General features: G+C 44.2%; 1 protein-coding gene across 1 annotated transcript in view; it reads right to left on the bottom strand.

The window, feature by feature from the left end:
- Window positions 1-7,652: 7,652 nt before the first annotated feature.
- The window catches only part of LOC117455073 (protein MTSS 1-like), a 92,319-nt gene continuing 74,198 nt past the window's right edge, over window positions 7,653-25,773 (bottom strand). The window contains 12 exon segments of the mRNA XM_034094428.2: window positions 7,653-12,299; window positions 12,632-12,788; window positions 13,172-13,324; window positions 14,102-14,290; window positions 14,292-14,357; window positions 17,498-17,726; window positions 18,259-18,356; window positions 19,136-19,243; window positions 19,476-19,633; window positions 23,823-23,834; window positions 25,147-25,221; window positions 25,358-25,449. Coding sequence (XP_033950319.1) covers window positions 11,668-12,299; window positions 12,632-12,788; window positions 13,172-13,324; window positions 14,102-14,290; window positions 14,292-14,357; window positions 17,498-17,726; window positions 18,259-18,356; window positions 19,136-19,243; window positions 19,476-19,633; window positions 23,823-23,834; window positions 25,147-25,221; window positions 25,358-25,449 — 1,969 coding nt within the window. The 3' untranslated portion in view covers window positions 7,653-11,667.

Here is a 25,773-nt window from a genome sequence, read left to right as displayed (position 1 = left end):
ATATACTTAATGATAGTATTGCTGATGTTTGGTTACTGTTTCCAACATCATTCTGCTTATTGAGGCTCTACAGAAGTTGCAACAAAATAATCAGTATTGTGCAACTCGATTTTGACAGGATAACAACTGGTGACTTCTAGAATTGTGTGAGTAACGTTCTGTTTTTAGACTTCTCTGTTTCAGTGTGTGTACTCTGTATAAATGCTCTGTAGTTGATCTGACTGAAATTGTGATTTTAAATCTCAAAACCGCTACAGTATCTGTCAGGCAGAAACTTGGGAAAACTCATTTGACTGAAACCTTAAAACTGAACTAACTGACTGCTAGGGTTAACTTTGATTTAAACATTTGTAGAATACTAAGAGCTTTATTGAGTAGGTGTAACTGTATTAAGGGTTAAACTCAACTTTATAACTTAGGGTTTAATGTAATTGTAAAACCATTGTGCCACTGAAAAGATACTATAGCAACTCAAGAGGGAGCCAGTCTAGATTTCCTTTTGAGGGCCACCAGCTGCAGAGAGTTAACTAATTAAAGGGGCGTGGCCCCACAGCTGTGAGAACTCAGCAATCAGGTCTCCATTTTAGGTAGCATGTTCCTGGAGCGTCAGCTCCAGACAAAGACAAAGGAGTCCTGCTGGAGTCACGAGGGAGGCAAAGAGGAGGCAAATCCTACTTTGATTGAGCTAAGTATCGCTGGTGTTTTATTTTATTTTGTGTTTCTAGCCCCTCATGCTATAATCATGTGTATTTTCTCCATTCCTGTTCATGTGTCTTCTCACAATTATCACTGGCCCCGTGTATCTCCTAATCGATATAACCGGCCTGCTCTCGTCTATCCCACGTGCTCTCACTGAGACCTGGATTACTCCATCCACCCCAGCAGCTCTCTCCACAGCACATTCCTTCTCCCATACACCCAGACCCACTGGCAGAGGAGGTGGCACTGGTCTCCTGCTCTCTCCCAAATGGAGCTTTTCCCTCTTCAAGCTACCTAACTTCACTCCTTCCACCTTTGAATTCCATGCCGTCACAGTAACCCATCCTATACAATTAACCATTGTTGTTCTCTACCGTCCAGCAGGTGCCTTGGGGGACTTCTTGGAGGAATTGGATAATCTCCTCTCACACATCCCTGAAACTGGCCCTCCCGCTGTACTTCTCGGAGACTTCAACCTCCAGACGGGGAAGATAGACGAACTAACATCTCTGTTAACCGCCTTTGCTTTCTCACTGTCTCCGTCTCCACCAACTCATAAAGCTGGCAATGTCCTTGATCTCATATTCTCAAGGAACTGCATTCTAACCTCTCTGTAAACCCGCTCCACACATCTGATCACTTCTTCATTTCATTCTCTCTACCCCTTTCCAAACATAACGAACTAATCTATTCTATTTCTGCACCTGTCCGCCGCAACTAGTGATGTTACGTATTGCGCCGAGGCTTCGGAGCGTGTGTCGAGTAATCCCCGAAGCTTTTTGTGAAGCATGTATCGAGGCTTGTATCGTTTTGGGCCAGTGACGTCATCGATGACAAACGAAGCCTCGCTGCCTGTCGATACCACGTGACTGCTTCAGGAAGTGCTTTAGATCGGTTGAACCGTTGAACCACAACGCTCATAATACCCATGGATGTATAATAAGAACCAAGACACGATGTAATTAAAAGAGCTCAGACCCTCACTCATATAGAGGTCGGAACATGTCATAATAAATAGATACAAGCATAAATACATGTAGGAATAAAAACATCAATAAATACAGCAATACATATGTTGCAGTGTTTTCAGGGAGCTTCAGTGTGTGTGCTGTGGCTCAGCTGGAAAGCAGTTGACTCATGACCGCAGGGTCCCTGGTTCAACGACTCATCAATACGTCTTTGTTGTTGTTTATAAAAGCTACAGCTAAATGAGATAATGTAGTTAATAAATGTATTCTTTGATATGGTTTAGCCTTTCTCAGGCTACAACATGGTTAAGTTTATGAATATTATTAAGGAATACAAATCCCTCTTTGCAATGTTTACCAGCCTCCTTAGGCTTTTCAATCACAATCATTAAACTGGAATAAATACAATATTGTTAACGTGAAAATATGATTTTCTGTTCGTTGTTTAGAGTTATTCTAAGGCTTTACTCAATGGGAACTCGGTATGAGATAGAGCACACTGTTGAGATGTCCAATCTGCCTGTTTTACACACTTTGACCAGCAGGGGGTTTGTGTTCAGATGAAGCCCATGATGAAGCCTCATGAGATGAACCCTTTTGCGAACCAATTGGCTGGAAAGCTTCAAAGCTTCATAAGGCTTCATCTCGCCATCACTAGCCGCAACCTTCGTTTCCGCTCCCCCTCTACCTTTGCCTCATCGGTGCTCTCAGCCCTCCCTCCCTCTGACTCAGCGACGTGCAGTCAGGGGAGGCAGAGCCTCACTTCAATGTAACGTAAAAAACAACTAAAGAAAAACTAAATAATAATAAAATGTCTCCACTGATCTGTTTTGTAAATGTAATTTATGTTTGCTTCCAATCGCTTTTTATGGTCAAAATCAACAAATGTGCCGAGCTCCGCTACAACTACGGGTAGCGATGAGGAGAGAGGCAGGGACGAGCTCTGCCTCTCGTAAGCCCACAGTAACTGGCTGGAGAGCGGGGTACTATTTTAACGCAGGCACTTATTTTGTGAGCGCGCTCAAGCCAGTTACTGTGGGGTGAGGTGAGGCACAGATGAGCTCTGCCTCACCTCAGAATGCGTCACCCCACAGAAACTGGCTGGAAAGCGGGCCCTAAGCGCATGCCTGCACCATCTCACTGTATGTCACCAATGTAATGTTTGTAGGTCCCTTTATTACATTTATCCTCGCCATCCATAATCTCTAAATAACTTATTTCACGTATATATGGTATTTAGGCTCGCTGGTCTCATCATACAACCGCAATGAGAAAGCACCAGGAGAGGCAGCCATAACCTCTGCCGCACTGAAGGGGGCGCAAGTGAGCCCACAGGTTCTTGTTGCTACTGTTATTCTACGCAGAGACGGTAGACGCAAACAACAAACTAGACTTTTGAAACTAGAGGAAGATAAGGAGGACTTTTACAAAAAAGTAAGAGATTGTTGTCCAGAAGGATAGCATGGACTTCATCTTCAAGTCAAGGTAAGACCACAATTGTAATGAAAATGGGATCTTACTAAGAAAGAACAATACAATATTTAGATTGTGAGTAGGCCTATCCTTTTGTTGAACGGTCTGTTTAAAATTAATCGAAGCATCAGACTAAAAAAGCTTTTGAAAATAACCGAATATTACCTCACCGCACGTCACTGCTCTGACTTGTTCCAACTCCTGCCTCCAAACTCTGCTGCAGAAACTCTCCTCTCTACTCTCTCATCTTCTCTGGACTCTCTCTGTCCTCTCACATCTCGGCAGGCTCGTCAGTCCCCTCCTGCTCCCTGGCTAAATGACGCACTGCGTGCTAATAGAACCGTCCTTCGGGCAGCAGAGCGGAAACGGTGGAAATCCAAACACCGTGACGACCTCCTAACCCAGGGGTCACCAACTACATTTGTCCAAGGGCCGATATGTAACCAATAGACGCTATCGCGGGCCAGCGATTTTTATATAGCCCAGAATTTTATAAATAGTATTCAGATTACTTTTGGAATACTTTCTTTTTCCATAACAGATGGGTATGTTTTGGTGAACAGGAGACACTTATTTTACTGTTTTCATGGCTTATCAAGAACTCAAACACTTGGTGTCATTCTGGACAGCTCTCTCATCTGCACCCCACATAAAAAACATCACCCGGACTGCATTCTTTGTACTGTCTTAAAACCTTTCCTTGGAATATGTTATGAATTGTAAGGTGCCCTTGGGTGCTTTGAAAGGCGCCCCTAAATAGAATGAATTATTATTATTTATTATCTGAAACGATGTAATAACTTTTAAAACTTTTTCTAGTCACTTGCCCCATCCATTCAGCAGCAGCAGGCCATTCACTTTGATTTCATCCCGTTATAAATGTCGTCATTTCGACAATAAAGAAATGATACATAAACGTTATCTTGCACATTTTATCCAACCATCTCCGTTTCTAACTTTCAATATATTTTAAAAGAGATCTCTCTCTCTCTCTAATCTGCGTGCGGGGGCGGGGCCTCACAGACACGCTGCATCTCTCTCTCGCTCATAGACAAGCTGCAGCGCTGTGCAGTGTGCACACAGTTCTGCCGGTAATGAATATTACATTTTGTGAGGAAACCTTTCCACCAATAATTCCAATAAGTATTCCAAAATGTATTCACTTCAGGTTTACGAAAGTAACTGTAATCAGATTACTCGTTTTTTAAATGTAACGCCAGCTGAATACAGTTAGCCTACTTGATTTTTGTATTCTGATTACGTAACGCTGTTATGTATTCCGTAACAACCCAACCCTGCTTCTAGGCTACTGTCCCGCAGCTCCAGCCTCTCTGTTGGACTGTGTCGCAGCGGGGCTACTGCTGTGGTGCGGAGCGCATTAACCAGACTCTTCACAACGAAGGATCACTTCTTCTTCAGGGGAGGGAAGGTTTCACAGTACGCAGTCTACTGTCCCGCAGCTGTTGCCTCTCTGTTGGACTCCGGTACTGCACCTTACTCACGAGACGTTGTAAACAAAGAAATGGGTGGGGGGCGAACGCAGTAACCACTCCGCCAACGCCACAGTCACCCCCGTCGTGCGGGCCGGATGAGAATGTCTGGCGGGCCGGATGTGGCCCGCGGGCCGCCAGTTGGTGGTCACTGTCCTAACCTATCAGGCTCTCCTCTCCTCTTTCTCTGCTTCGATCTCTCAGGCAAAAAGCACGTTCTTTCAAGATAAGATCCAATCTTCCTATTCCAATCCCAAAAAACTATGTTCCATCTTCTCCAGCCTCTTGGACCCCCCCGAAGCCCCTCCCCCTCCTCCCTTCTGTCAAGCGACTTTGTTAACCACTTTGAAAAAAAGGTTGATGATATTCCCTCTTCTTTTTCTGACTCACTGTTACTCACCGCTGGGTCACCTGACCCTCCTTTCACCCGCAAACTAACCTCCTTTTCCCGTCTCTCTCCAAGTGAGATTCTTACCCTCATTACCTCTGCCCGTCCTACCACCTGTCCTCTGGACCCTATCCCTTCAAACCTCCTTCAGACTATCGCTCCTGATATTCTACCGTTTCATCAACACTTCTCTAACTTCTGGTCACTTTCCAAACAGTCTCAAGGAGGCGAGAGTAAACCCTCTCCTAAAGAAACCCACTCTCAACCCGTCTGATGTTATAAACTACAGGCCTGTCTCTCTCCTCCCGTTCCTGTCTAAAACACTTGAACGCGCTGTCTTTAAACAACTCTCCTGCTATCTCCATCAGAACAACCTTCTGGATCCGCACCAGTCTGGTTTCAAGGCAGGTCACTCCACAGAAACTGCCCTCCTTGCTGTCACTGAGGAACTGCACACGGCTAAAGCAGCCTCCCTCTCCTCTGTCATCATCCTGTTGGACCTGTCTGCTGCATTCGACACGGTGAATCATCAGATCCTCCTTCGCACTCTCCAAGAACTTGGAGTTTCAGGCTCTGCACTTTCCCTCCTCACCTCATACCTCAAAGACTGTACCTACAGGGTTACTTGGAGAGGGTCCGAGTCCGACCTGTGTTAATTAACTACAGGGGTCCCTCAGGGCTCTGTTCTTGGTCCCCTCCTCTTCTCCCTGTACACAAACTCGCTCGGATCTGTCATTAGCCTGCATGGTTTTTCATACCACTGCTACGCTGACGACACCCAATTTAATTCTGTCCTTCCCCCGCTCAGAGACCCAGGTCGTCGCACGCATCTCTGCTTGTTTAGCTGACATCTCTCAGTGGATGTCTGCTCACCACCTCAAGCTCAACCTTGACAAGACTGAACTGCTTTTCCTTCCGGGAAAAGATTGTCCCACTCTTGACCTGACAATCAACATCGGCACCTCTGTTGTTTCCCCGACTCAGACTGCAAGGAATCTGGGTGTGACCCTAGATGGCAACCTGTCCTTCACTGCAAACATCGCTGCTACAACCCGCTGCTGCAGATACACGCTTTACAACATCAGGAGGATGCGTCCCCAGCTGACCCAGAAAGCGACACAGGTTCTGGTCCAGACTCTTGTCATCTCACGCCTAGACTACTGCAACTCCCTCCTGGCTGGTCTACCTGCATGTGCCATCCGACCTCGGCAGCTCATCCAGAATGCAGCGGCTCGTCTGGTCTTCAACCTTCCAAAAATGTTCCCATACCCCTCCGCTCACTTCACTGGCTTCCGGTAACTGCTAGAATCCACTTCAAGACAATGGTACTTGCGTACCACGCTGCGAATGGATCTGGCCCTTCCTACATCCAGGACATGGTTAAACCGTACACCCCAGCGCGTGTACTACGCTCTGCATCAGCCAAACGACTCGCTGCACCCGCACTGCGAGGGGGACCCAAGTTCCCATCAGCAAAAACACGTGGGTTTGCTATCCTGGCTCCAAGATGGTGGAATGAGCTCCCCATTGACATCAGGACAGCAGATAGCTTACACATCTTCCGGGGAGACTGAAAACTCATCTCTTTCGACTCCACTTCGAGCGATAGAACTACTAACAAAGCACTTATATACTAATAAAGGACTGGCTTATCTAAAGCCAGTTGAGTAGCACTTTAAATGTTTTTGCTCTATGAAACCTGATGTACTTATATGATTCTGTTTTCTTCAAGTTTGTATTTTGTTGGTCGAATGCACTTATTGTAAGTCGCTTTGGATAAAAGCGTCAGCTAAATGCAATGTAATATTGTGTAGACACTCCTGTTTTGGGGTAAAGCGACCTTGGGTCCCCTGAAAGGCGCTATATAAATGTAAGTTATTATTATTAGACTTTAAACTTTCCAGTAAAGCATATCAAACATAATAGTTGTATTTAAATTATTATTCCAAGAATATTAGACAACAAATGACTTTCTCCACTACCTCTAAATACAACACATGATTATGTTCAATGTATGATATGTCTTTTGAATGAAGGCTCTCCAATTAAAATATTCCCACTTTCCCCCCTACATTAACCCGGAGCCTAATCTCAGGTCCTGCCCTGACCAGCCACCTCAAAGTGTTCTCATTTCATGAACTCTACACAAAAGTATTGCCAGTCTCTAAAACATCTCTATGTTGAGACATTACATTTTTATTAGGATACAAAAAAAAAAACATACTTTCCGTTACTTCTACAACCATCTTACATAATATTCTTACTAAATCAATCGTCAGGCTGAGATCTTTCTCTACTTACACTAATGTACAGATTAGAGTGAATGGCAGGAGAGAATTACATTAACCCTTTACATATGTTTTTGGCTTTCTTGTTCAACAGGTCTTTATTTAAGAATTGAATAACAACTGACTCTAAAAGTATTTTCTAAGTTTATAAATTGACACACACAATACTGTATATCTCACTACAATTGATATCTGTTGGACATAAGTTAAACGGTAATCTATTCCATAAACTCATATTTAAACTGAATGTTGCCTTCTCAAGTCTTGGGATATATCATTTAATTGAAAAAGTAAACTATAATACAGATTAGTGGCATGTTAGAGAGTAAGTAAAAAACAAAACGCGTTCTAAGTCATAAGATGCACATCGTATGCTACGATTTTATTATTTAGCCAAAACAGCAAGTATACATAGAAAACAGGAGACAGTTAGGATCCAGGAAGTGAGCATCAAACAGAAACACAGGGTCCTCAGAGCCAGAGGGAAAGGAACAGGTCGCCCAGTAAGAAAATAAAAAACATGACTTTAGAGACAGGTCTGTGTGTGGCAGTAACAGAGAAGTCTGATGCCTTCTGGGTAATTAAGTCATTTGTTGTTTGGGGCTTTAATACTTTACTTCCTATTAGTCTCAAATGATGTCCCTTGATCTCCTCCTCCAAACTCTGTGGCCCTCAGGTTTTAATAACAATTGTCTTGGCTCAGCCGTTGGAAACGTGGTAATAATAATGAAATCCCCAAAAACTGTGATCATGTGACATGACGCGCAACACCATGACACTGTATGTTGGAACAGGATCTACTTTTCATTTCAAAACTGATCTTTCCCACTTACACTCCCAAACGTTATAACATCATTTCAGAGAAGTCACAACTTCTCCCACATGTTTCATATTTACCTGTGAAACAAGTAGTTCAAATGAAACGGTGAAAATTAAAACCCAGGGCATCATTTAGCATATACTGTAGGAAATTTGGCAAATTGTCTCACACACACACACACACACACGACTGGAAGTGTTTCTGATCTAACTTTATCTGGCCGGATATTGACAAGTGGCTCAATTTTGTCAAATAGTTTGACATTGAGAATAACTTGTTTCACTAATGGATTTGAGGTGAATCACTTGTGTGCTCCTCGGTGTGTGTCGGCATCACACAGTTACTGAGTCCTGACAGGCTGACATTCAGCTTCATACGCTTTTCATCGCGTCAGCTACGATTGTATTGGTTAACCTGCGTTGGAAAATGAAAATGGATATAAAACAGACAGGCTTCAGTCTTCATACAGGGAGTCAAACTGCTGTCACTAAATCTGAAACATTCTGACCCCTGTGGGGAAATGCAGCATCGAAAGACGGCCTCTAAAACGCATCTAGTAGAAGAAAAAGTAAAGGAAGTAGAAAAAAGGAGACCATTAAATCCTTTGTTCAACTAAAAAAGACATGCATATTAAATACACTTGGTAATATGTTTTATATGCTCAACGGGACAGGTTTTGAGTTTTGAAAACGTGTAAATCAACGGAAACATGAGTGAAAACATTCAAATGAATAAATAATTGGACTTGTGATGGCACTCTATCAACAGTAACTATTCATTAGCAACAGGGAAGGTTCATCTACTCCAGCTTGGTGCGATAATCACCCGCTGATACAAGTTGGTTCAACTCATCGGGCTATTTGGCATCTAGTAATACAAGCCGTTACAGGGTTACATATTTGTCGCAGTTGTACGTGAATATCAGTGAACAGCAGTAGTTGTAAGCGTCTGTTTGAACAGAGGTTGATCCATCTGGAGCCATGATGGAGATCTGGAGGAGGGAGGTGTCTGGATCTCCACCTGGAGCCATGATGGAGATCTGGAGGAGAGAGGTGTCTGGATCTCCACCTGGAGCCATGATGGAGATCTGGAGGAGGGAGGTGTCTGGATCTCCATCTGGAGCCATGATGGAGATCTGGAGGAGGGAGGTGTCTGGATCTCCATCTGGAGCCATGATGGAGATCTGGAGGAGGGAGGTGTCTGGATCTCCATCTGGAGCCATGATGGAGATCTGGAGGAGGGAGGTGTCTGGATCTCCATCTGGAGCCATGATGGAGATCTGGAGGAGGGAGGTGTCTGGATCTCCATCTGGAGCCATGATGGAGATCTGGAGGAGAGTGTCTGGATCTGATAGCTAACGGACTTTGTCGTACTGCATCTGGACTATGTTCAGTATTTGTTTGAATGTTACACTGCTGAATAATACTACATTGGCTAGTGTCGAAATTGGTTTATTTAAACAAAATAAATATTGAAATACCAAAAGTGTCTGTCAACATTATAATGACTTAATTAAAAAGGTCAAGTTCTAAATATTATTCATTAAAAGCACTCCCTATGTAGAATGGTTCATTTCAGCATCAATGATTGTGGGTCGCTAGAAGGGAAATTCTCAAGTACAATTGTGTACAGAACTTGAGTACATATACCACGTTTGATTCCCCCCCGTGTGTCCACTGCCAGCAGCATGAAACATGTCAGATGTCCTTTCAGCTAAACACCTCCATCATGGCTGCCAGTCTTAAACCCTTGATGAACTCACTTCAGGACCAAAGCAGGCTGAATTGAATACCAGTTTATATGTCCTACCTGTTTCCTTTCCAAGCAACCTTTATAGTGGTGCCTGTATTGGGAAAGTGAACTAACAGTTACTGAATTTCATATTTTAGTATAGCTTGTAGTACAAAATATACTTTTTATGATTGATGATCCTGCCATTTGTTCTCCCAACCATCAAAATGTGAGTAAATCCATGTTGCTTGTGCCGGCCAGACACGGCTGGCAACCCCTCATTAAAGATGTCATACTTGAACATGCTATAATCCAGATAACTGCAGCCCACTCCCAATGCTAAACTCACCCACAAGCTGAATACTCCTCAGCACACTGGCTTCGCTACAGACCAATACACTGATCCACATTACTCTGATACTATAGTAAGTGTATGCTAACACAACGTTGCTACGTAGCTGGTAGATTAGCAACATGTTAAAGGTTGAACAGGGACAGAGGGGCTAGAGAACCTGGAGGCCAACAACGTGTCACATCCTGTCTGTCTGCAGGAGTTCTTTCAAATAGTTGTTATAGCCTTCATCTATTTATCGAATTGAAATGTACACATAGTTTTGCACAGCTAACAGCACTTAATGTAGCACGTTGCAGGCTCCACAGTTCCCGATGTGCTACCATCAACACTGTGTGTATCCACTGCTGGCATCACACATCCTTTAGAAGCTGATGGTGTGTACTGGGGCACACTTTAAGAACATGCAGGTTCATCTACTGACGGTGGCTTTAATAACTACCACATCAGCTGTGAGGGGTACACACCACGTTAATATGCTACCCTAACGTATACAACTACTTTCAGTTTGTGTCAATGCTCAATTCTTCTGTCAGTCACTATGTTTATACAGACAAACAATCATTTCATTTATATAGAGAATATTGAAGTTAAATTCAGCCCACAGGCTTTTGGCACCTTCAAGTGAAATGGGAGACTATGGGGATGTAAAAGGAGCGATGACAAACAAAAAGGTACAAACACACGAAAATATTAATATGTACATACAAATAATGATTTGATCTTTTGAAAATACTCATCACACCTTCCAGCTCGCTGTTACCACTTGCACTTAGTTTCCTTCACAACCTCTTGCCCTTCCTTCCCAATACTACACACATTAACATTTACCTCATGTTTCATTAATTCATTTTTGCTACAAGGATCTTCTTGTGCAACTCCTTACACAAGGATGTCCTTTCACATCTTTCCTCTTATGTACTGAAGTTGCCCAGGGGAACTGATCTCGGATCAGCACCAGTATTCCTCAGTCAAGGGCAATACTGACGGTTTTAGACCTGGTAGGGAGAAGTGCTTCAGTCAGGTACACGTGGCAATATGGTGGACTTCTTGGCCTGAACAACACCATTGATACTTTGTTGTTGGATCAATTCTAAAATCTGGGAGAGAAACTTGTAAATTTGACCCAAATGACTTTGATAGATTCCCTTTAGTTTGCATCGGTTAGCAGAGAGGTATCAAACCATCGACAGAGGAGCTCCGATACCTCCAACTCTGTTTGGCAAAAGGTGATGGTGGCCATTTTCCAGCTCATTTCAGCACGATCAAATATCCCTCAGAAGTTTAGAGTAATTTCAAATCTGATCCTTGATCAGAGTCGCTAGGCAACTTCCTCCTCTCCTCTGCGTCCATTGATGTCAACGTTGTTGATGTTTACTTTAATAACCATTTAGTGTCCCTCTAAGAGCATCTCTTTGCTAAACGCAGCCAGGTCATTGGCTGAGTCCCCTCAGAGTCTCAGTAGATGCTCGGAGCTGACCGGTCATTGGTGGACGTCCTCTTCAGCCTGACGCCTCGTCGGATAGCCACCAGAAAATCCTCCACCTCGCTGCTCTCCGTCTCCTCCAGGAGCTCCGGGAGAGGCCGGCGCTCCCACTCACACATCCGCCCCCCGGGCTGTGGTGGGGGGTCCGAGCCCTCGCTCAGGTGCTGGGCCTCCCAGGAGCCGGACCTCGGGGACAGGGGCCCGCTGCAGCCTGGGGACAATGGTGTGGTGGGGGGGCTGAGCGGGGTTCGTGCAGTGTTTCCCTCCTCTGACGCCGCTCTGCTGGGGAAGCCGGGGTGGTCCGGCACCGTGGGGGTCTTCACTGGGATCATGGGAGGCTTGATGGGGATGGGGCCCAGGTTGAGGCCTCCGGAGGGCCGTCTCAGGTTTGGTTTGGAGGAGGGCGTCCGGCGGATGGTGGCGACCCCTGGGGTGATGATGGAGGAGGGGTTGCAGGGCAGCCCAGCGGTGGAGGCGGGCCGTTTGGACTGGAACATGCGGCGGTAGGACTGAGTGATGTCACTGTTCCTGGGGACGGTGCAGGATTTATCAAAGTCCTGGTGCTCCCCCTCCTGGTCCACCCCCACTGAGTAGTAGTCACAGTCTGACGGGGGGGGGGTACACACACAGAGCTCTGTTAGTCACCTCACTTTTAATTGACTGACTACTTTCTTATGACATACAACACTATCATATTTATAATCAAATATCTTCTGGATGTACCACACCATTTGTTGAGTACTGTACTTTTTGGACATGCTTTACTGTGTTTGTTTTTATTTATATATTTTCTACATACTACATTTGCAATTCTTCCCCTTAATTTCTGACACACTATACCTGTGTGTGTGTGTGTGTGTGTGTGTGTGTGTGTGTGTGTGTGTGTGTGTGTGTGTGTGTGTGTGTGTGTGTGTGTGTGTGTGTGTGTGTGTGTACCTTGAGAGGGGATGGTGTCCTCTGAGCAGCAGGGGGTGTGTGTCTGGCTGCTGTACCCACTGGAGCCCTGCAGGGAGTCTCTGCTGGAGCCGCTGATGTCCAGCTGGAGGCCCCGGGCCAGGGCGCGGGCCAGCTCCTCGTGGGCGTCCCGGTCCTCCTGCACACACACACACACACACACACACACACACACACACACACACACACACACACACACACACACACACACACACACACACACACACACACACACACACACACACACACACACACACACACACACACACACACACACACACACACACACACACACACACACACACACACACACACACACACACACACACACACACACACACACACACACACACACACACACACACACACACACACACACACACACACACACACACACACACACACACACACACACACACACACACACACACACACACATTAAAGTTTCTATCTAATCAAAAAGATGCAAATAAGTCATGTGACCTGTGTTGACCCTTTGTATTGAAATGAACAAAGTCTGACCTTGGCCGAGATCCCAGAGGGGCTCCCTTTAACCTCTCCTGGGGTGAGGTCGGCGCTGTGGTGGCTGCTGGGATCTGTAGTCTCCTTCCTGTCCTTGCTCCTCTTCAGGGTGTTCACCATGGACTGTTCATAAGGGCCCGGTTTGGCCCAGTCCTGCAGACACCAGACACAGTGCAGTGTTACACTGTTAACACGTCACTGCAGACTCAATCACTGTCAGTCAGGTACCGTACTGTTCGGACTATAAGCCGCGACTTTTCCCCCCATGTGTTTGTGCAGCTAACGGCCACTAGGGGACCTCCTAGATCTATGGATTTAACAGGTAAACTGAACCACCTTTAACTCTATGGGCTCTATGACCGGTCCGCGCCCGCCACCTCTAAGCGGCGGGCTCCAGCAGGAAAAGCTGGAGGCCGGAAAAGAGTGAGACAGGTAGCGCGCCAAAGTGAAAGTGGAACCGAGAGACAGAACGAGAGCAAGACAGACGGACAGTTTAGCTGCTGCGGCTCATATGCCGGTGCGCTTTATAGTCCGATCAGTACGGTAGTACAATGCTGGTTCTGCTGGAATAAAACAAGAGTAAGAGAGAATACAAGGCAATATATTTAATGTTTCTGGTTCAATTATTAAAAAAATGAAGACAAACCTAAAGTCAATGTGTATTTACAGACCACAGATCAGTAAAACCCTCATTTAGAAATGAGGAGAAATGATATTTGAGTGAAGAGAGGCTTTCTGTAATGTGTAATGGTTGTTTTAAGGTCTGCTTGTAATCATGAAGCTGTCAGACTAACGGCCGCGGGGTTTCGCCGCACAGAAAGAAAGTACTATTGAAGAGAAGAAGACACTGTAATGATGAGATGAAACACATCTGAAGAAAGAAGGGGAAACAATGAAGGAGGGGCCGGGGGGGCAGAACGAGGGTCAAACCTTCCAGGTAGGGACTCTGGATGAGGGGTACACTCCGGGCCCCGAGGGGCCGAGAGGCAGGCCCTCTCCTGATTGGCCGGAGCCTGAGCGAGACCAGGGCCACGTGGGGGAAATGGACGAATAGGAGGGCGAGGAGATGGGGGAGGTGGTGGTGGAGTAGGTGAAGTATGGAGGGTGGAGGTGGGGGGGGGTCCTGGGCCTGCAGTACCAGTCCGTGCAGACAGAGGGCAGCGTGGTGGTCAAAACCATTTGACAACTGAAGGGGGGGATGAGGAAGAGGAAGAGACACAATGCACAAATTAAAAAGGTGAGGGTGAGGACTGTTGAGGATGTGAAAACATGAAGAGGAGGTGCTACATGGAGCAGGTCAGGGACTGATCAGAGATCTGTTGCAGATGTATGTCAGCCTCTGCTAAGGCTAACGGGCAGACATGATCAGCGCTCAGGGCTGACTGTTCCCACAACCCAAACTGATTACTCTGCTTTGAAGTCTGCTTTCATTCTGTGTTCTTCTGATTGTTTATTCTTTCATTTTTACTTCAGATTATTCTATTTACCAAACAACATTATGTCAAATGTTGAATGACGTGTCAGGAGACTACTAAATCTGACACGCCTCCTTTTCAAGAACCTCTTCATCCAAATACATAATAAGTGGATCTGATCGAATGTGTGATCAAACTGAATGGAGGTCCAACGGGCCGAGGCTTCTGCCGTCATACACACAGCCAGCATCACTGGAACCACCCTGATGCTCCACGTGACACCTCCACACACAAAACTACAGACCTGACACACCTTTGCAACGTGTGTGCGTGTGTGTGTGTGTGTGTGTGTGTGTGTGTGTGTGTGTGTGTGTGTGTGTGTGTGTGTGTTTTCAGATGTTCACCTCTTGGTTGTGTGAGGGTGAGGAAGAGGAGGAAGAGGAAGGCTCCTCAGATAAAGCAGAGACACAGGACTGCAGCAGAGCCATGCAAAGCACACACACACACACACACACACACACACACACACACACACACACACACACACACACACACACACACACACACACCACACACACACACACACACACACACACACACACACACACACACACACACACACACACACACACACACACACACACACACACACACACACACACACACACACACACACACACACACACACACACACACACACACACACACACACACACACACACACACACACACACACACACACACACACACACACACACACACACACACACACACACACACACCACACACAGAGAGAGAGAGAGAAAGGCCAAGAAAGACAAATAGAGAGAAACAGAAACGTGATGCAGGTTAGTCATAAAAAGAGAATCTCAATACGTCAGCAGAATAATTAGCGAGTAAAATGAAACACACAATCAGCTGTAGCAGCACGCACACACAGGAAGAAGAAGACTGAAGCTGCGGCCCCACGAGGACGAAAACGGCTAAACGCATAGGATTAACGCAAACGCAATCGCAAACGGCTTCCGTCCACACGCAATAATTATCCGGATAGTGTCTGTCCACACGAGACCGCTCCGTTTAGCTCCAACCGCTGGAGAAGCTGCAGTACATATGCCAAGCCTGTACGTGGCGCTGTAACTTCCTCCACAAAAGCAGCGAAGAAGCATGGTTGTCATGGTTGCCCTTCTGTTTATTCTCCGCGGTGGGGGCCGAGGGAACCGGGCAGAGTTTTTCGCCAGTCAGCGTGTATTAAAGTTGAAATCTTCCGGACACAATTATAAAAGTGCCGGTCAAAGGTCTTCTTTGTTATTTATTGAGCTTTAAAACAAATGAATAACGACTCTATATAATATAATGATAAAATACACGGAGCCTCTCTTTTTCCTCCCTCTCTTCGGACAGCGCCAGTGTCTGTCTCATGCAGCAGCTCATCCAGTAACGAGTGACCCGGCCGACTGTAAAAATAAACATATTTATAACTAGTTTAGGTAGTTTGAGAGGTAATTAAAATAGCTAAGGGGGATGATCTGACTTGAAGTGTGTGTTTTGCTGCAGCGGGAGGAGCTGCAGGTGAGCAGAGCTGCGTGTCTCCGTCCTGTCAGATTAGACTTCACTCGCGAGAGAAAGATAAATAATCTGAATTCAGGGTGCAGTTTACTTTGACGTGGGGGTGAGCAGCAGAGGTGGGGAGAGGCGGGGCTATTGCCTCATCATTATTGCTGTAGATGTTGCACAAACAACTGTAGCATGGTCAATAGCGTCCGGAGCACGATAGCAACTCTGCGATCCGCCATTGTTGTTGTTGTTGGTGGCGAAACACTTCAGCACTGGCGCGGGGTAAGCGGAGGTGAGCAGAAGAGGTGGGGAGAGGCGGGGCTATTGCACAATCACTATCAGTGATCTGAAAATGTCCGTATAGGGCGCACACACGGAGCTGTTTGACCCCCCAGAGAGTGGCGTATGCATTTCTATCCACCTTGGGACCCGTTGTCGTTTCCTCAGTCGTTTAGTCCCGTATTCGGTCGTCCTCGTGTGGCCGAACGGTCTATATGACACTAAACAGTAACGCAAACGACCGAATTCGTCCTCGTGGGGCCGCAGCCTGAGAATCATCATCAACAGAACAGCGCGTCTCCTTGGTGTCAGAGAGGTTTGACAAATGCATACAAAATGCATTAGATATAATCCAACACAAATCTTGCTGCATCCAAAAAGAAAACATACATTGATGTATAAGAACAACCAGAACAATATAGTCCACTGGAGTAACTGTGTTCCTTTTGTAAACATTTATTTTGTTTAATTATTAGGGATAGAGCTACTTTGACTCCTAATACATGTGCATGGTTGACGGAACAGGAACAACAAGACGAAACTAAGGTGGGAAAGTGTGGAGACAGCTGTACACCAGTTCAAGTGTACACATTAAATATATGTTGTTTTGTTCAAATTGGGTGAACTTAGTTTGTCTCTTTATAACAATTGTTTTACAATTCAAAACGTAGACTGCCAAATTGAAGGCTTACATGGAATATTCTTAGTATTCATTTTGAATCCAAACATAAGCTTAACCTGCAATAACCTTGATTTAGACGACATCCCTGTTCGTTCAATCCAAATACACAAGTCCACCTGTCCACCCTGCTCTGACGGCAGAGAAGGAGAGGGAGGGAGGGAGGAGGGGGAGTCGGCTCAGACAGGGTCATAGGAGGTTGCATGCAACACACACACACACACACACACACACACCCAGGCAAAGCACATACACAGATCAGTTGTGTGCAAAAAGCTTCTGACACACACACACACACACACACGAGCTGAAGCCTTCACCTAATGATCATATAGTGTCCTAGCAACCTGGCTGAAGAACAGTATGTTTCCGTAAGATGGTGAACTCTGTCCTCACCTGGGAGCCGTCCGGGGGCATGGGTGAGGGCGACTTGGACTGGAAGGCGTCCTGGGAGATGAAGCCGGAGTCGTGGGAGGAGACCGAGGAGAGGCGGGCGGGGGCCTGCTGGGGGAGCACCGAGGAGGAGGAGGAGGAGGAGGAGGCACGGTAACGGAAGTGGGAGGTGGGGGAGTGGCAGTGGGAGCCGCTGGAGCGAGAGTCGCTGCTGTTCACACTGTTCAGGCTGCTGCAGGGCGAGAGGGCGGTTACTGAGAAGCTGTTTGTGAACACACACCATCTTCATTTCAAATGGTGCCGTCATTTAGTGTCACCATCACCATCATTTGAACATTTGCGCTTTATCTTATTTATGTTCATATTTTATTCATTTTGTTCTTATTCTATGTTTCTTGTAAGTACTTCTTGTAAATATGTTTATTTCCTGATTTTCAACATAACTGCCTTTATTTTTTGTAAATCAATTTATTTCAAGCAGACATTTTCACATCAAATTCATGGGTAAAATGCAGAGGTCAGAGGTCACTGTGTGCTGTGTGCTCTGTACGTGTGACCATTACAGGGGGTTTCATGCTCCCGTTCTATCCATCTATCTTCTTTGAAATGTAAGTATTTAATGAACCAGAGAAATAACAGATTTCATGAGGTCCTAGTGAAGCTGCAGCTCCCCCTAGTGGCCACAGGGAGGCAGCAGAGAACAGATCCGATAATAAATCAGCTGGTTGAGATGATGGGCAGTTTCTGTGGCCATGGTTACCAACCTGCACATGCTGGACTTCCTGGATACAGTGGTGCTGGGTGAAGAGGGGGGGGTCTGGTAGGACCAGGTGCACTCAGAGCCCTTCAGGTCTAAGATCACCTGGAGGGACAGAGGGGAGGATTAGGAAAACTTCCATTTTTTTTTTGCCATTTATTTGTGGAGTTAACTAATTAATAATAACAACAACTGAGGCCGTTTTAGGCCATCAAAGAAAATTATTATTTTACTATTTGTAATTTAACTCCCCCCTAACAAAATGTGTAATGCATTGCCACCACCATACACACTTCATCTTCATGTAGTGTCAGCTGCCAGACTGTTTAAGATGTTAAGATTACAAAACTGATCCAGTGTTCAAGTTGCTCCAACTGGCTCAAAAGGTGCAAGTTCAATACTTACTTTGTTGGTGGATATATTTAGTTGTTTATTGTGGTTTATTGATGGCCTGTAAACAGGTGGACTTAAAAAAACAAACTCAATTGAGTATATATTCCTGCATTTGACACATGTACTATTTATCAATTGTTTCCTTGTATATCTTAAGTGTATTGTATGTTGCACTGTTTGATAAGCCTTGGATGCACATGTCAGTCCAACCTTTGAATCCCTGGGGTAGCTTAGCTGTACTTTCTCCCATTTTGTTGTACTTAGCTCCCCAACACTGACTACTATATACGTACACTATTTATACTATTGTACAATATTGCACTGGTATTTTAGTGTCTTTTTGTTGTTAATTGTATTGCTATTACAATGTTGAGGATTCATAACCAAAGATCTGACTCACTTATACTTGAATAATTGAGATGAAACACTAAAGGAACCTTGGATGGATCCTGGGTCAGCAGATATGTAGGTTCTCAGGTGAGGAGGTGTACCTGCTCGCTGGAGGGGGGCAGCTTGTGGGGGTCCATGGTCAGAGCCTTCAGGTCGTCTGTGAGGGTCTGGAGGTGAGTGATCTCCCCCAGCATGGACATCTCCTCCTCCTGACCACACACACAGCAACACGCTCAAACATGTACAACAAAACCTCCTCACTGCACTTTGTAAAAAATCACCACCTGGGTCTTTAGCATGCAGGCTTTTTATAGAAGTATACATTTCTGTTGATCAGTTACTTTCTACAGTCAGAGTCTATTTTGTGTGCGCGTGTGTGTGTGTGTGTGTGTGTGTGTGTGTGTGTGTGTGTGTGTGTGTGTGTGTGTGTGACTGACTGACCACCACAGGCTTCAGCATGGTGACGAAGCAGCAGAAGCGGCTCCTCTCCTCCACCAGCGCCTTCCTCACCGCCTGCTTCTCCGTCTCCTCCAGCAGCAGGTACTTATCATTCACTTCCTGCATGGCGCTGTCCAGCTGAGGCTGGAGGTCCCCGCGGCCTACACACACACACACACACACACACACACACACACACACACACACACACACACACACACACACACACATTATAAATAAATAACATAACAACGCTAAATAAGTGACTAGCTGTTGCTGCAAAAAAAAGCAGAACATTAGGAAGTGTGGGAAGAGCTTCGAAGTGTCTGAAACAATTTTCTTGTAACATTATTCAATTAAAAACCATGTTACTTATTAATTTACAGTCGATCAACTAATCGAATACATTTCAGCTTTACTGACATGATAATAATTAATTTAATTTATACAGGCGCCTTTCAAGGCTCTCAAGGTCGCCGTACCAACACATCAAAAACAAGATACACAATACAACACCAGCATAAGAAACATAAACAAGACAATGCAGTATATTTTGATGATGTCAGATATTTTCAAGTCAAAGGAAAGTGGACGTTTTAAAGGCCCTAGTGATGAATGCATAACAGCAGTCAATGACCAGGGAAAGGTCTTCTTCACTGACAAGGATTTGGCATTAATGGCTGAACATACTCTATGTATAATAGAGAAATCGAATGTAGTGCACGGCATCATTATCCAGGTATTAGAGTGAGTGAGCAAGACAGAACAAGAAATAGAGAGCATGAAATCATATCTCCACTTTACTTCCATTAAACAGGACTTTAGTTTCCTAAAGAGCAGCAAACCCTGAACCTCTTCAAAACAATAGTTAAACCTCAAAGCTATACATTCAGGGTAACAACCAGCCGCTGACATCCAGCTAACACTCCACATTATTCATTTTGTGAGCTTTCAGAGATGTTAAGAAAGAGGATCTTATTTATTTATTAAATGATCACCTCCACTGGAACTGCATGGACATCTTTTCCACATTTGTTCATAAAAGAGTGAACAGTTAACGCAATTCCACAGAGCCAAAAGCCACTTTAGACTTCTCTAGTTTGTACTGCAATAACAGAAAAGCAGTTTCTTGTTTACAAATACGATCACTGCAGAAAGCCAACTGGGGTACTTAATAATGAATAATCTTGATAATTATCTTTGACATCATTCAGACAGATGGCAAAGAGAACTCCTCCCTTCATCACTCTCCATCTCATTCATTCCCTTCATTTTAACTTCATCCCTCGCTCATTATATTGATTTCATTCCAACATTTCCCTCTTCGAATCTCTTTTTCCTTCGTAACATTCATTCCACTGCAGAGGGAGTTTCCTATCGTGCAGTAATAACAGTCTGGAAAGGCCCGACGACCAAAGCAGACTTGACCACATCTGAGGTTCCTCTGGGGTCAATCCTGGGCCCTGTTTGTTTTGTCTTAGAGGCTCAATTCAAAGCTGGAAGCCATCGAGTTCTTTGTCGGCTGGAACAACAGGCTCTTGTTTCCACTCATAATACGACTTGTTTTAGTTCGATAAATCAGACTGGAACTACTTGTTCTAGAAGCAGAGGACTCATTGGCTGTTTATTTGTGGTTCTGTGCAGCTCAGTGTGTAGAGCAAAGTAATAACACTGTCATAGAAGGCCTGATCCCGTTGAGCTGTCAGACACTCTTAATGTGATGCATAAACGTGGCTAATTTCACACATTTGTTCTGTGTGGGAACATGATAACTACCCTACTGTGTGTGATCCAACCAAGGGGCCCCATCTGGAGTGGAAAGTGAAGTGCCTTTAAACTGCATTCTCTTTAATAGCAAGCAGGGGGCGCCTTCACTGCACACACTCTTCCCACTCTCTGGTCCAAAAACTATCACTTCAGGCTCCAAAAAAGCCAAGATGGCAAACATCCAAAAGCCAAAATGCCAAACAAGGATGTTAGCATGATAAGCTAATTAGCAGTAAACCCAAATCACAGTTGAGGAATAGAAACGTTGACGTGGTGATTGTCCTGGATTTAACAATTCAGAGAATCAACAAAGCCACTACAATTCACCCTGTTTGGGTGTGTGTGTGTGTAATGTATTACATTTTACCGCAATCCATCCAATAGTTGTTGAGATATTTCCCTCTGAAACACATTTCTGGATAGACCAAAACTGACATTCCTAGAGCTGCTAGCATAGATAGAAATAAGCTATACAGGAACATCGCAAACTATATACTGTATACAGTGTGAGCTGCATAATGCTTTCAAAATTAACAATTAAATGTGCCCTAACCAGCAGACTGTTCACACTGAAGTAAACACGATCAACACGTCTTCTCACATATCGATCACAATGCTAGCAATCTTAGCTACCATTGAATGAGAATTGTTTATCACAAATGTAAATCAATAATTCCTTTTGAACTCAATGCAATATGTTTCAGTATTATTTTAGGCAAATTCAATGTATTAAATATTTAAGTGTTCAATAGGTTTTCCACAGAACATTATGTGAGCTCCCGTGTTTTTCCTCTTATCTGCACCCTAACATCACTGGCTATCTTCCGTTGTCCTTTTAAACGGTTGATAGTTGAAACTATCAGTCACTGGACAGCCTGCGATGTACTTTGGGGTGGTTCATGATGTCCGTTTAACTAGAAATTCATGCTCATCTAGTTTACTGTACGTTGGGACATTTCTCACATGTCACAGTCTGAATTCACATACTATGTGAACCCATACTTACATACATCAGCAGTATGTATAGTCTTTGATTACGAACACAGACTGAGGTTTTCAGTGTTTTCCTGTATTATCTCATTGCAGTCACATGTGTATTGATGTTAGAGAAGCATTGTTTCTAAAGGACCTGAAAAACATCTTAAAGGAGACATGTCATGACCATTTCCACTGATCATAATTCCATTGTTGAGGTCTACTAGAATAGATTTATATTGTGCAATTTTCCAAACTCACATTGGTTTCTCACAGCATCTCTGTAAACTACGTGTATTCACTGAATTTCACTCTCTGCCTTTAACGGCTCGTTGTAGCTCCAATAGCTCCAGCCCCCACCCTCCCTGTGAGCACGGTGTGCTCTGATTGGTCGGGACGTTGTGAATCGCGCTGAGCTCCGTGGAGTTGTGGTTTCCTTGTTTAGCGAAACACAGCCAAACTCACCCTGAGCACACACAAAGTCACAGCCGAAGTAAAAACAATAAGTGTGGCTTGATATTGAGTAAGAAAAAGCTTGATAAACGCTGTGAGAATGGGTCTGCAGAGAGAATTTCGCTGCGATCCCAACTGTCTGTTATCAGCCTGCAGCCAGGGAGGAGAGATCAGCAGAGCTGCATGCACTGAGTGTGTGAGGAAGTCCGTGGATTGGTTAATTTGGACCAATCAGCCTGTTCATAGCTCTGGGCGTGGCTACTGGGTGTTCAGACGTCACAAGGTCCAGGAACATGAGAAATCTCCAACGAGGCGTTTTTGGGAGGTATTTTCTGTGTTAGAGTTTTACTCGCTACAGGGTGTACTTTGAGGGTTTTTGATTCTGCAGACCGTTTACATGCATACAAACCTTCATAACACACAAGGGGACGGGTAATAACCGGAAAAGCACGACATGTCTCCTTTAAGCATTTCTGTATGACATTCTTCGTTACTTATTGTCCAACAAAATAATACCACTATATCTGTGACAAATATATTAATAACCAGGCTGTATCATGCTTTAATATTCCATATTGTTGTATAGTTTGTGAGTTACCCTGCTGTGTTTTGTTGTGGTGGGATTGTGCCACAATATATCATGTTTTACAAAACGAGCTGGGAAAATCCTTCTCTTTGAGCCTCAGCTCTTTGTTGTGTTCAGGCTTGCGTTATGTGAGTCACACAAACATCTAAACAACGTGGGAACATTTTTCAGCCGACCAAAGCAGGCTGGATAGGATTTTGAAAGTGAGGCGCAATGTGTTCTCTGACTTTCTGATAACATCTAACAAACCATCACTTTCCGTCTTGTATTCACCATGATAATACATTCAATATCTGCTTATCTCCACCCGCCACATTTAAGCCAAAACCATCATAGTTTTATACTAGTGCTATATTAAAACCAAACTAGACTGAAAGCTCAGGGGATTTTTAAAAAGGACAAATACAAGAAGATACCATTATTAGCACTGGACAGCTGAGTATTTCCAAATCAAATCTGTAATGAAGGGTCATAGGTCACAGGGTCTTGACAAGAGACAATATTGTACCTGTGTCTTTACAATAATCATGCATAAAAGTAAAAAGCAAGGGAGTAGAAAAGCAGCTTACCAAATACATCAGCTGGACGGAGCAGTGCATGATGGGACACCACAGGAAGGGAAGGAGGCACATTGTTGGAACAGGAAAAAAATCATTAACTTTAAAATGATTACATATCTAGAGTCGGAAGAAGTACTAGATTGTATCTTTTTAAGTAAAAGTACTCATACAACAGTGTAAATGTACTCTTTTACACCTAACTTATTAGGTACTTATGTGTCAGAATCTAAATATGCTTTAAAGGTGCAGCTGTCATCAGTAACGTTTAAACTGATGTGTGTAGAGAGACAGATTTGTATTTATATTTATATTCTGTCACATAAGTAGGACTGTATCATGCTATTTTTAGGCAATACAAAAATAAAAAGGGTTTTGGGAAGTGTTTTGATCAAGATACCAAACAGATCACCCATTCTAGCCATGCCTCATATCCCTCTATTTCTCTTCCTGTTACAAAAGTGCTGATTCTGGGTATAAGAGGGGGCGGAGCTTATGCCGGCTCATGCGGGACCTAACAGATACTGTCTAAAATGCTGCGGTGATGAAACGCAAGGATTATTAGATCAAGGATTATTTCTGAAACAGTATGGAGCTCAAAGGCTTTCTCTCTTGAGGGTTTACCACAAGGTGAGTTCCTTTTTATTTCCTGCTTCTTCACACACATGCTCTCTCCAGTACAGGTTAGCTCTGAGTGTTAGCGATGCTTGCTAATGTAAACAAAGACTATTACGTCCAAAACACGTCAGGAATTGTTTCTGATACAGCGACATTTCTGATAGTGCTGTGGGTCCACCATCCGATGGCGCAAATCTGGATCAGCTCCGTTGTACCCCCATTTTTAGAGATTTGCGCACGGAGGAAAAGAGAGAGCGTTTTATTTTCTGACACTTTGTGAGTTCACCGACACACCGGGGCACATATTTATGTATAAAAGTGCAACAAAGTGCATTTTGCATGATAGGTCCCCTTTAAGTACTAAATGTTACGGATGTACTATGCACAATTGCCTGATTTAGAATCTTATTTATTTTAACACAACTTTCTTTAAGAATCAATTCTGATTGGTCAATTATGACATTCTTCGGTCTATTTATATTAGCATCAAGTAAAGTAACCTCAAAATTATACTTAATTAGATTTCAACGCTGCTTCTCGTCATAATAATTTCAATACCACACATGATTAAATGATTCCACTATAATACTTCCACATGAATACCACTAATAATGTAACTATGACACACTCATAATAAAATCATTCCAATCCTTCCAACTCTTTCAAAAGAGTGATAATAATTGCTCATAAGTGACCACAGACTGAAGAGATTGCAAACCTTTCTTAGCTTTCTTCTGCAGCTTCAGAGTGTCAGACGATCTCTTCTTGATCTCCTGACGGGTCTTCTTGTACTCTGTGGAGAAACACAAAAATAACAAAAGATATGTGTCAGATATTCACATAAATATATAAATAGTGAGGTTCAGAAACAACACCCAGACGGTGGACACACATAACTAGGTGCATGGTGTCTGTCTGTGTTTTTCTACCTTTGGCGTGGTCTTTGTCCAGAGTGTTGGACACTCTCTTCCACTCCTCCATCTGCTCCTGTAGAGGGTTGATCAGGCAGTCCAGAAACACCCTGCGGAGACACACACACAGAACCACACACCATCAGAGCTGTTCCCACAACATAAAAAAACAGGCTTGAATTTATGTTATAAAAACTGATTTGTTGGTTATTATGAATGTGCATCGCTGCTGAACATATTGTCATGTTTCTTGATTTCAGCGAATGGAATTATATGTTTGACCAACGTAATCCTTTTCATCCAACTGATGTCATTAAAAACAGAGATATGCACTTGCCAATGGTATGTTAGTGATGGAAAAGGCTAGCCATATCAGTTAGAGCAGGGGTATTCAACTAAAATTCAACGAGGTCCAGTTAGAGAAAATCTCCCCA

This window comes from Pseudochaenichthys georgianus, chromosome 11, assembly GCF_902827115.2.
Source record: "Pseudochaenichthys georgianus chromosome 11, fPseGeo1.2, whole genome shotgun sequence".
Classification (NCBI taxonomy): Eukaryota; Metazoa; Chordata; class Actinopteri; order Perciformes; family Channichthyidae; genus Pseudochaenichthys; species Pseudochaenichthys georgianus.
The sequence above is the reverse complement of the archived record's forward strand: the minus strand, read 5'-3'. Positions and strand labels throughout refer to the sequence as shown.